Source organism: Plecotus auritus (genome assembly GCF_963455305.1).
Source record: "Plecotus auritus genome assembly, chromosome: 14".
Lineage (NCBI taxonomy): Eukaryota > Metazoa > Chordata > Mammalia > Chiroptera > Vespertilionidae > Plecotus > Plecotus auritus.
This window is the reverse complement of record NC_137780.1, coordinates 7,008,891-7,020,976: the sequence shown is the minus strand read 5'-3', so window position 1 is coordinate 7,020,976 and position 12,086 is coordinate 7,008,891. Positions and strand designations below refer to the sequence as shown.

Here is a 12,086-nt window from a genome sequence, read left to right as displayed (position 1 = left end):
GAGTATACAGTATCCAAGGGATCCTGGAGCCAATCACTCAGGATACGGAGGGATGGCTGTGCCATCATTTATTGGTTAGTTTTTAGTTTACTGAGGTTTCTGCCCCGGGTATGAACCGCTAAGAGATATAGACTTAAAAACAACAACTAGAACCATTAATACTATTATCACACTAAAGAAATGAACAATTTCTTAATATTGCCACGTATCCAAGCAACATTTGAATTAAATGATCTGTCGATTTTTTTAAAAAAAAACTTAGACCATTTGATCAAAATAAGGTCAGTACATTGCAATTGGTTGGTAGGTCGTTTAAGTCCCTTTTAATATATAGGTCCCCCTTCTTTTATTCCCCCCCCTTGCATTTTTTTTATTAAAGAACCCATAGAGGTCCCCACAGTCAGGATCTCGCTGACTGCATCCCTGTGGTTAGTTTAACATGCTCCCCTGTCCTGTTTCCTACACGTTAGCAGCTGGATCCAAGGGCTTGATCAGATGTGTGCGAGTATACATGTGTGTGTGCATGCGTGTGTGTGTGTGCGCGCGCGTGTTCTTTTATTATGAGTCACATTATGTCTGGTTATCTTCCTTTTTGTAACTTCAAAGTCTCTAAGAGAGAAGTGGCAACTAATTTTGAAACCAAAACTGTCCTCTCTCAGGAAGAGGCTGTGCGCGGGGCTCCTGCCACAGGCGGGAGGCGGGAAAGTCCTCTTGCGGGAGGCATGGTCGCACCAGAATCATCCCGGTAAAGCTCTGTCCTGGTTCTCTCACATGCTCGCTCCGCGCGCGCGTCTTCCTGAGGCATTCTGTCCAGGAGGCAGCCCAGGGCTCCGAGGAGCACTTGCTTTCCACACGGGAACTTGGCGCGCGGCCCTTACCGGCGCCCCGGGTCGCGTGACCAGCCTTCTCGGAAGCGCTAGAGCGGCGCTGGGGGGTGGCCACGTTTCCTTCCTCTCCCACCTTTCTCCCGGGCGCGGGCGGGGCGCGGGGCGGGCCGGGGACAGCGGGACCGCAGCACGGCTTCCCGCCGGTCGGACGAGTCCCCGCACTCAGAACCCCGCGTCCCCGAGCGGCGGCGCCCGGCCCCGCGCGAGGGCCCACGAGCGACGCGCACGCGGGTCACGCTCCTCGCCGGCCGGCAGGGGCGGGGCCTCGGCCGTCGGGGGCGGGGCCTGGGGACTCCGCCTCGTCCTCCTCAGCTCCGCCGCTCCGCCCGCCGCCCGCCCACTCTAGCCGGGCCGCCGCCGCCGCCTCAGAGGATCCGGGAGCGGGAGCGACAGTCGGGAGCCGGTCGCGAGCCGCCGCCATGGGGAACCGCGTTGCGCGGGAAGACTTCGAGTGGGTCTACACAGACCAGCCCCACGCCGACCGGCGCCGGGAGATCCTGGGTGAGGTTCCGGCCCGCGCCCCGTTATGTGCGTGCGCGGCCTCCCGCCGCCGGGGCGCGCTCTCCCAGCGCGGGCCCTGCACGCCCGTGGGCGCCCCAGGCCCGTTACGAGCCGGCTCCCTCCGCGTCCCACCGCCGCCCGGACGCCCCGGAAAGGCCCTCGAGGCCTCTGGCCGGCGCTCCGGGCTCGGCCCGGCGGAGGGGGGAGGGGGGATTTCCCGCAAGCCCGCCGCGCCGGCCCTTCCTCGGGGAGGCGCAGGCATCCGGCTGGCGAGAGAGTGGGGGGAGCCGTCCCCCGGCTAGATCGCCCTTGGGGGCATTCTTTCCTTTGGAGACCCCCGTGCCCCGGTGGGCGCCATTGCTTCCTCTTCCCCTCCTCCCCGGGGCCGGGGCGCGGCGGACCGCGAAGGCGTGCGGGGCAGGGCGTGATCCGGGAGCTTCGGGGGTCCACGCACCGGCGATCGAGCGAGGGCGCCGCCCTGTCCCCGGGGAGGGGCCGCCACCCGACCGGAGTGACCCCTGGGGCTTCCCGGATGAGACCCGCGTCCCGTGCGCTCACGCTCGTTGTCTGGTTGATCTTCACCACTGGCCTGCGACACACGGGCAGATTCTTAGGTATTTTCCATCCGTCCGGGTTCTGGGGACCTAGAGACCGATCTCTGGAAGACGTGCCAGGATCCGCCGGCTGGTCCCCTGGGTGCTGGCTGATTCAGGCCTCTGCACCCGCTAACGAGGCCTCGTTATCGCTCTAGAGGTGCGGGCGCTCAGCTCCTGGAGCTTCTGAATTATATAGAGAATTCGCTTCTCTCTCCGGTTCCTCTTAGCGATGTGTTGGGTTGAGTCTTTGACAAACATCACCCAACTTAATCCTCCCAGTAACTGGGTCAGTGATCGCTCTTCTGAAGGCGAGCAAAGAGGGAGTAAATGTTAGAGGGCGATTCTGTTCTGGGTTAGATTGCCTCCAAAGCAGATGCCTTGAACGTCTTTGCTGTTACTCGAACAATCAGGAAACGAATGGGTGGTCAGTTGAATTAGAGGAGTTCTTTCTCATACATTGTATTTTCCTAGTTTGTCTTCTCAGCATCCATTTGAAATCAAACAGCAAGCCCCTGGTTTTTGCTGGGGGAATCTAAAGTTAGGAATGTCATGTTTTTTACAGAAAGGAGTTAGTGGATCCTTTTGAAATTATTTTTTAAAAATTGAATTAGTAAATTGGGAGCTTGAACCTTTACAGTCGCTATTAAAGGTAGACTTTTTGTTGCTCATCCTCACTGGAGGGTATATTTTCCATGATTTTAGAGAGAATGGAAGGGAAGGGAGGAGAGAGAGAGAGAGAAACATCGATGTGAGAGACCCACATCAATTGGTTGCCTCCTGGGGCAGGGAACCTGCAACAACGCAGGGGTGCCCTTAACCACAATCAACCCAGAACCCTGGGTTCGTGGGCCGACAATCTAACCACTGAGCAACACCAGCCGAGACAAAGGTAGACTTTTAAGAGAGTTTGGTTCTTGGATGCTTTCTTTTTGTTTGTTTATTTATTTTTAATCCTCACAGAGGATATGCTTTTATTTGGAGAGAAAGGAAGAGAGGGAAAAACATCAATGTTTTGAAACATCCATTAGTTGCTTCCCGTGTGCGCCCCCACTGGGGATGGAACCTGAAACCTTTTGGTGTAGGGCAGCCGTGGGCAAACTACGGCCCGCGGGCCGGATCCGGCTCTTTCGGCTGTTCTATCCGGCCTGCGGAGCCAAAAGAGCGGAGGGTTCTCTTGCTCTCCCCTCCGCTCCTTTACTTTGAATTTATATTAGTTCACACAAACACTCCATCCATGCTTTTGTTCCGGCCCTCTGGTCCAGTTTAAGAACCCACTGTGGCCCTCGAGTCAAAAAGTTTGCCCACCCCTGGTGTAAGGGGTGATGCTCCAAGCAGTTGAGCCACTGGGCCAGGGCTTGGATGAGTTCTTTTTAATTACAGGGTGTATTTTGCAAGTCACACATAAGAGATATGCCTTATCAACACATTGCCTAAGAATAATCAGGTGTCCACCTGGGGAAAATCAACTCCTGAATATGGATCTTAGCTACTTAATATTCAGAAAAATCAGTGAAGTAAAAAAGTGCTTATCTCAACACTGAGCCTTTTTTTCCACACATTATCACTGAACCATTTCACTTGGAAAGATAAAAGACTACATATTGCTCAGTGAAAATATGGTTATCTCCCCAGCAGGTGTAAATACTGCTCTGTGTTCCATTTCGGGGGTGGAGTATCAGGAAATTAAGAATCTGGAGATTTGTTTACCTTAAACGTAAATGATAAGAGATATTTCTGAAATTTGTCAGGTTTTGGGGGGAGGGAAGCATGAGGAAGCATAAATATGTTGTTTAACAACCAACAACACTAAATTTACAATTAGAGTTATATTAAAAGTAATATTAAAAGGCATTTGTGATTTCACTTGTAAGTGGAATCTAAAGAACAAAAGAAACTGATGAACAAAATAGGACCAGAGGTATGGATGCAGGAAACGGAATAACAGACCTCGGAGCGGGCAGGGGTGATGAGGGGGAGGGGACAGGAAGAGATTAACCAAAGAACAAACATGCATATATGAATAAGAGGACCGGGGTGGGGTGGAGTTGGGTGGCGGGGGGGGCGGGGGGGGGGGGCAAGAAGGGAGAAGATGGGAGACATCTGTATACTGTCAACAATAAATAAATGAATTTTAGAGAAAGGCATCTATGTGAAGTTAATGAGGGCCTGGGATTAGACCTTACTTGTAGATCAAATAATAAGCCACAAGAAATGCTCCTTTTACGGTTATACTTCCACAGGGAAATAGTATTTTTTAACAGCTTTAAGACCTAATTCACCAACTTTAAAGTCACCCATTCAAGTGTACAATTCAGTGTTTTTTAGTGTATTCAGAGTTACGTAACTGTTTCAATTCACTTTTTAGGACTTTGTTGTCACCCCCAAAAGAAACCCTCCCCACTGTCAACTCTCAGTACTCAGCAACCACTAATCTACTTTCTGTCTCTAGATTTGCCTGTTCGGGACATTTCTTATAAGTGAAATCATACAACACCGGTCTTTTTGTGATGGACTCCTTTACTTGGCCCAATGTTTTCAAGGTTCATTCATGTTGTAGCATGTAGGGGCACTCCATTCTTTCTTGTGGTCGTATAACATTCACTTGTATGGATATACCACAGTTCACTTACCCATTCATCATTTGGGAGGCTTTTGGCTGGTCTTCACCCTTTGACTGTTAGGACCAATGCTGCTGTGAACATTCACATAACCCGTTTCATTTCTCTTAAGAGTGGAATTGCTGGGTCCCTGGTAACTTTATGTTAAACATTTTGAGGAACTGCCAAACCGTTTTCGAAACTAGCACCATTGTATATGGTTTACCAGCCATGCGTGTGGGTTCTAATTTCCCCACACCCTCGTTACTGCTTGTCCTTTGTATTACAGCCATCTAGTGGGTTTGAAGTGGTATCTCATTTTGGTTTCAATTTGCATTTTTCTAATGACTAATAAATGCTGAGTATCTTTCTTGTGCTTATTGGTCATTTGTCTATCTGCTTTGGAAAACTACCCAGGTTATTTGTCTATTTTTAATTGGGTCAGTAACTGTAAGAGTTTTAAGAGGCCTTTAGGTAGTCTAAATACAAGTCACTTACAAGATACATGATTTGCAAACATTTCTTCCTGTTCTGTGGGTTGTCTTTTACTTGACTGATAGTATCGTTTGCAACATAAAAGTTCTTGATGCAGTCCAGTTTATCCATTTTTTTTCTTTTGTCCTTACTTATGTTTTTGGTATAGTATCCAAGAAATAAAGAATATTAAGATTTACTTTTTTTCTTTTTAAAAAAATTTTCCGTTACAGTTGACATTCAATATTAGTTTCAAATGTACAGCACAGTGGTTTGGCATTTATATAACTTATTACTTCTGTTTTCTTGTGAGTTTTATAGTTTTCTTGCATTTAGACCCATGTTCCGCTTTGGGTTAGTTGGTATAAGGGAGAGTCCAACTTTATTACTTTGCATGTGCACAGCCCAGCACCGTTTGTTGAAAAGACTGTTCTTGCCCATTTACTTACTTTGGCACCCTTGTAGTATTGATTTTTATGTACTATTACACTTTGCAAAAATTTGGTACAGAATTACTTGGAGCAAGTTGATTTGTCTGTCTGAGAAAACTGTGCATACAAGTTTCAGGATTTTAGAGTGCCTATGAAATGTGTATTGTTTTCTATCCTTTGTTAGCTGTGTCATTTTGATTGTTTTATATAAGGTAAAAATGCTGAAGCTCTTTGTCTAAACAGAAATAACACATCTTGATACAAAAGCATTGTTACTTACACTTATCCATCAGTTAACTGAAGTTGTTATTCTACTGTGGGAGAATTGCTCCAAAAGTGCTTATATTCTAATGAATGGCTTATTTGAACTCTTCATTTACACCAGGAAAATTCGTTTTAGACTAATTCACTTTTAGGCTTGTAGGATTACTTTCTTGGGGGTCTATTGCCTACAAAATTATTAACATTGGTTAAAAGGAACTACTGCCAACAAAGATCAGAGGAGAGAGACTGGAGACAGAAAAGGGGAGAGGAGAGAAAGGACGAGTTAGTCATCTTGAACTAACACTACCCTTACTTCTTTATATAAAACTAGACTTAAATGAAAGTATACATCTTGCATTTTAAGCTTTTATTGTATTCTTCATTCACATTTAGAGAAAAGAGGATGAAGCTACTCTTTCCCCTTCTTTGTCTTTTCAAGAACATTCTGCCCAGCCAGTGTGGCTCAATGGTTGAGTGCCGACCTGTGAACCAGGGGGTCACGGTTCAATTCCCAGTCAGGGCATATGCCTGGGTTTCAGGCTGGATCCCTGAATGGCTTATTTGAACCGATTTTGAAGGCGGGTTCTTCTGTACCACTTTCAGAAGAAAGTGTGCAGTAAGCAGCCGATGAAGAACACTCTGAATGACTTGCCCAAGAAAAAGCTCCTTCGGAACTTTTGCCTTCCTGGGCCCAACACACCTGACAACACATGTAAAACCAGAGACATTCATTCTCCCTGGGTGGTTGGAGCCAGAGAAGGATCTGCCTCTACCGTTAGGGACACTTTCCTACGTATGTAATATATTGCCAGACACACAGACTAGATTTGCCAGACTATGGCTTTAACTTAGTAAACCTTATATGTTTACTGTACAAAGAATTGTTAGGGCCCTAACCGGTTTGGCTCAGTGGATAGACTGAAGGGTCCCAGTTTCGATTCTGGTCAAGGGCATGTACCTTGGTTGCGGGCACATCCCCAGTAGGGAGTGTGCAAGAGGTAGCTGAATCGATGTTTCTCTCTCATCGATTTTTCTAACTCTCTATCCCTCTCCTTTCCTCTCTGTAAAAAATCAATAAAATATATATTTTTTTAAAAAGAATTGTTAGGGGTGAAGAGGTAATCGGACAACATGAGATCTTTACTCCTTTGTGACTATCTTTTTGTTAACATGGAGAGTCTACATTTTGAGGCTAATTTTTCCTACATAAATTCTCAATTTGTTGTGACATGGTATTTAGTAACCTTCCTCTTAGAATCTACTCCTTCCTGAGGAGATCAAGTCTCTAATAGGGCATGTAATGATTTGGGGGGGAAAAATTAGTGTGTTACTTTAATTGTTGATTTAATTATCATTGTAGAACTGTGCTTTTCTAAGTTCCTAATTTTTGTTTTTTCTTTACAGCAAAGTATCCAGAGATAAAATCCTTGATGAAGCCTGATCCCAACTTGATATGGATTGTCATTATGATGGTTCTCACACAGTTGGCTGCATTTTACTTAGTGAAGGACTTGGACTGGAAATGGGTCATATTTTGGGCATATGCCTTTGGCAGCTGCATTAACCATTCAATGACTCTGGCCATTCACGAAGTTTCCCACAATAGTGCCTTTGGCCACTACAAAGCCATGTGGAACCGCTGGTTTGGGATGTTTGCTAATCTTCCTATCGGTGTTCCGTATTCCATTTCCTTTAAGCGGTATCACATGGATCATCATCGCTACCTCGGAGGTGATGGCATCGACGTGGATATTCCCACCGACTTTGAAGGCTGGTTCTTCTGTACCACTTTCAGAAAGTTCATCTGGGTTATTCTCCAGCCTCTCTTCTATGCTTTTCGACCTCTGTTCATCAATCCCAAGCCAATCACTTACCTGGAAATCATCAATACTGTGGTCCAGCTCACATTTGACGTGATCATTTACTACGTTTTGGGAATTAAATCTTTAGTCTACATGTTGGCAGCGTCCTTACTTGGTCTAGGTTTGCATCCGATCTCTGGACATTTTATAGCTGAACATTACATGTTCTTAAAGGGACATGAAACTTACTCGTACTATGGGCCTCTGAATTTACTTACCTTCAATGTGGGTTACCATAATGAACACCATGACTTCCCCAACATTCCCGGAAAAAACCTTCCACTGGTAAGTAAGGGATATCATATATATACTAATTGCTGATGGCTCTGTGATCAAAATTAGTCTCAACTGGCTTATTTTAAAAGGGATCTAATATATTTCACAGTGAGCTTCTCATCAGAGAAAACGGGAGGAGAAGCCCTGAGTCTGCCGGCCTAATTTCCGAGTTCACACTCCGGGATCCGGAGCCTCGTGGGAACACTTAGGGTTGAGAAGTGTTGGGGGGTCTGCACAGTCTGCTACCTGCAAAGTAATTCAGAAATGGGAAGGGGACCCCTCTGTGCAGTGAGCACAGTTCACATGACCTTCATCCCTGCTAACCTGCACAGGCTAACTAAGACTGACGTGTTGGTTTGTTGTGGAAGACAGATGCCCGCATAACTGATGTGCAGAACAGATGGACTCAGTTTCCTGAACTGCTCACTCCCAGGCAGGGCCATCTGTTTCGATCACAGTAGACTTTTAGTGTATCGTTTGTGGAGTAAATGAAAGAAACTTTGACCCTTACCTTCTCATCCCCTCCAAGGACCACCTTCCTAACTTCAGGTGTCTTTCTGGTAAATTCTCTTAGACTTTCCATCCTCAAAATGGGGAGTCTTTACAGTTGTTATAAAAACAGTTTCCATAAATCTAAAAAAAGAAGTACAAATGTATGAAATGTAATAATCGTTTTTCTGGATTTTTTTTAAATCGATAGAAGCCAGATAGGTTCCAGGGGTCCTCAAACTACGGCCCGCCGAGGACATTGATCCGGCCCGCCGGGTGCCGCTGCCTGTCCTGCTTAGCAGCCGACGCGTCCCGGGCCCGCAGTGCGCATAGGAATTTGTTCATAGTTTTTTTTTTAAATTATAGTCCGGCCCTCCCACGGTCTGAGGGACAGTGAACTGGCCCCCTGTTTAAAAAGTTTGAGGACCCCTGGTACTGCCTCCCAATAAAATTTTATAGATTTCCTCATAAAGTTTTTCAATGTTGGGTGTTTATATGTGTAACATTTGATTGGATTCCCAATTGAGGAAAGAAAAATCTAGAAAGGACATTGGGTCAGTGGGGAAATTCTGAATCTGGACTCTGTAATAGATGATGTATCGATGTTAAATTTCTGGGGAATGAAATGGTACCATGATTTTGTGGGAAAATGTCCCTGTCCTCAGAAAATATATGTTGATTATGTAAGGGTGAAATATTAGGGGTAAGTTGTCACAAAACGTCTGCAACTTACTTTCAAAGGTTCAGCAAAGAAAGCAAAGTATGTAGTGTATATGTGTGTATATATATATATATAAAGAGAGAGAGAGAGGGAGAGGGAGAGGGAGAGGGAGAGGGAGAGGGAGAGGGAGAGGGAGAGGGAGAGGGAGAGGGAGAGGGAGAGGGAGAGGGAGAGGGAGAGGGAGAGGGAGAGGGAGAGGGAGAGGGAGGGAGAGGGAGAGGGCGGGGGGAGAGACTGTGACATTGTGTGAATGGGTGGGCCCAGGTGAAGAGCATATGGCTGTTTGTTTTACTATTCCATCAGCTTTTCTGTTAATCCTCACCCAAGGATATTTTTCCCATTGATTTTAGACAGAGTGGGAGGGAGGGGGAGAGACAGAGAGAGAAAAACATCGATGTGAGAGAGACACATTGATTGGTTGCCTCCCCCACATACCCCGATCTGGGCCCGGGATCAAGCCTGCAACTGAGGTACATGCCCTTGACCGGAATCGAACCCAGGACCCTTCAGTCTGTGGGCTTACACTATCCGCTGAGCCAGACTGGCTAGGGCGCATCAGCTTTTCTGTGGTAAATAAAAAGAAAATGGGGAAACACCACACAACTGTCTGGAAGCAGCTTGGAACCCGGTGAACGTGACGTGACGCTCCTTGGTCACTCTGCCCATGTGCTGGCCTGCAGTGGCGTGTGGCCTTCGCCTCTTCCCCGAGTTGGCAAGCACATTTTACTTATTTTGTAAAAGGTTATGGAGAAAGCTGGCTGCCCTTTGAACAAGAGAACCTTTCCAACATAAGCCACATACTTTTGTTATTTTCTTTCCCAGACTGAAAACTTAGCTCAGTTCAGGTTTTACTGACTTTAAGGCCCGTGGCTCACGGATGTCTCATTTCCCCTGGATCTCACGTTGTCTCCGTACGCCTTAGCTAAACTCACAGACGTCCTTAGACTTCTCTAGTCTCCCCTCCTGCTTTTTCTCTCAAGGCGTGTACACCAAGGCGTGTACACCAAGGTGTGTACACCAAGGATGGCCTTGTTCTGGTTTTCTCCTTTTTCGGAAAGATGGGATTCTAGCTGTTAGGATGCATTGCTTACCGCTGGCTCTGACCTAAGTTCGGCTGGAATAGTTATGTGTGTGGTCTGAAGATACCCTTATTCATGGGAGGACCTTAGGAATGTTGAAAGACTGTGTCCAAAGGTATCAGATCACGTTTCTTCTGACTGACTGAGATACCCTGCGGGAAGCTCTCTGACTCAGTTGTTCCTTCAGAGTGGTACGTTCATCTGGTTCTCCACAACCAGAAACTACTATCACATTTCCCGAATTGACGGCGTAATTTAAACGTGACCTGTCTTTTTCTTGCTGTCTGTTCGCCACCTTGGCTTCTGCTATTTTGTTCCCTTTGGGAGTTATCAGGAGAGTTTTGTACATTTTGATGAAGCCATGGAACCAGTGTGCTTCCTGGTCACACTGGCAGTAGTCACTTTCAAAAGACATTCTCAACTTGGGATGGCAGACCTCACACTGGATAGGTGCCCATCTAATGGGCATGCCACAGTAATTTATTCGTTTTTGCAGGCTCCCTGATGGCAGGGTCACGTGTTACCTTTGTACCCTACAATCCATGCGGATGTGCTTGAAAAACAAGTATCTGTTGGTAAAGATTCCAAAGGCCAAACTTGACATAAACCAGATACGTAGTCCCTCAGGGCTTGATAGGAAAGCGTCAGTCAGCCCAGGGTCAAGTCTATTTTACTGTTGAAATTGCTTAGGGTTCATGAAGCTGCTTCGTTGATTGGAGAAGTTAGGAGGGAGAAGGGTCTCGTGGTTTCTCCGTGTCTGTCACACGTCCGTCTGTCATCTTCGGTAGGCCTCCGGGAGCCCCCATCACTCACCATGCTGTGTTTTCTCCCTCCCAGGTGAGGAAGATAGCTGCTGAGTACTACGACAACCTGCCCCACTACAACTCCTGGATCAAAGTCCTGTATGACTTTGTGATGGATGACACAATCAGTCCCTATTCAAGAATGAAGCGGCATCAGAAAGGCAAGGTGGACCTGGACTGACTGTGGTCACAGCCAAAGGAGCTCCTCTCTGAAGCCTCCCAGTAGCCCACAGGTGGAATTCAGCGGTCAGCTGCCGGCATACAGTTTCACAGCGTGGTCTCCCCTGGTATCAAGAAGCTAACCTGGCTCTCGGCAGACAGCCTGTCCATGCAGTGTTCGGCTTTCCGCGCAGGAAACGTGTTCGTGTCTTGGTGTTGAGGATGGCCTTTGACATTTTATGAGCAGATCATAAAGAGCTTTTACAAAGCTACTTCTCCTGTATTATTTTCACTATGAATCGTTACTTTATTATAACAGCTAATAGCCTGAGCAGTTAGTCACAATAAATAGTATTTATCACATTTTTGTACTTGACTGTCTTTGTCTGACTAGCTCATCAGGGTGCAGGTGAGCTTACTTTAAAATGTCGCTAGGAAAAACAGAAGGCCTGGGAATGTCTTCCACTGCGAGCTGAATTTCTCGTTTTTAGTTTTCACAGTTGTACGTGGGACCTAAATTAGACACTGCTGAGCCCTGCACAGCCTTATCAACCGAGTCCTTACGAAGCTCACCATCTCCAACATGCAACTTCCTGTTTCAGGCCCACTGACTCTCGGGTAGAAGCGGCTCACTGTCGGTTTCAGGTCACTGCCGTGGAAACTGGCTGCAGGCCGATGGGAGACCGTTGGTGTCAGGTGGCTAGCGTCATGGCTGGGAGGCTGGCAGCCCTGCTCACCTGAAGTGTGTCACTTCCATTTAGTGTCATATGTGAACCATCTGCAAAATAAGACGTGGGATCAAAAAGTCAATAGTCTACAGTTTGTACGCAACACCAACCCTCAGGCATCCTTCATATGAGCTGTTATAAAATTCCTGTTATTTTTTCTCTATATAAAATTCCAGTGTTTATCATTAGCCGGATGTGTTGGGTTTCCCCAGCTGAGGG

General features: G+C 46.8%; 1 protein-coding gene across 2 annotated transcripts; it reads left to right on the top strand.

Annotated features, from left to right (window-relative positions):
- Window positions 1–996: 996 nt before the first annotated feature.
- On the top strand, window positions 997–11,502 carry DEGS1 (delta 4-desaturase, sphingolipid 1). Of its 2 annotated transcripts, none has more exons than XM_080651249.1 (3): window positions 997–1,388; window positions 7,155–7,897; window positions 11,015–11,502. In XM_080651249.1, the coding sequence occupies exons 1-3, from the start codon at window positions 1,307–1,309 to the stop codon at window positions 11,159–11,161; spliced, it is 972 nt and encodes a 323-aa protein (XP_080507375.1). In that variant the 5' UTR covers window positions 997–1,306; the 3' UTR covers window positions 11,162–11,502. The 2 variants fall into 2 exon arrangements, with proteins under 2 accessions (XP_080507375.1, XP_080507376.1); XM_080651250.1 differs by lacking the exon at window positions 997–1,388 and adding an exon at window positions 1,446–2,002.
- The last annotated feature ends 584 nt before the right edge of the window (window positions 11,503–12,086 follow it).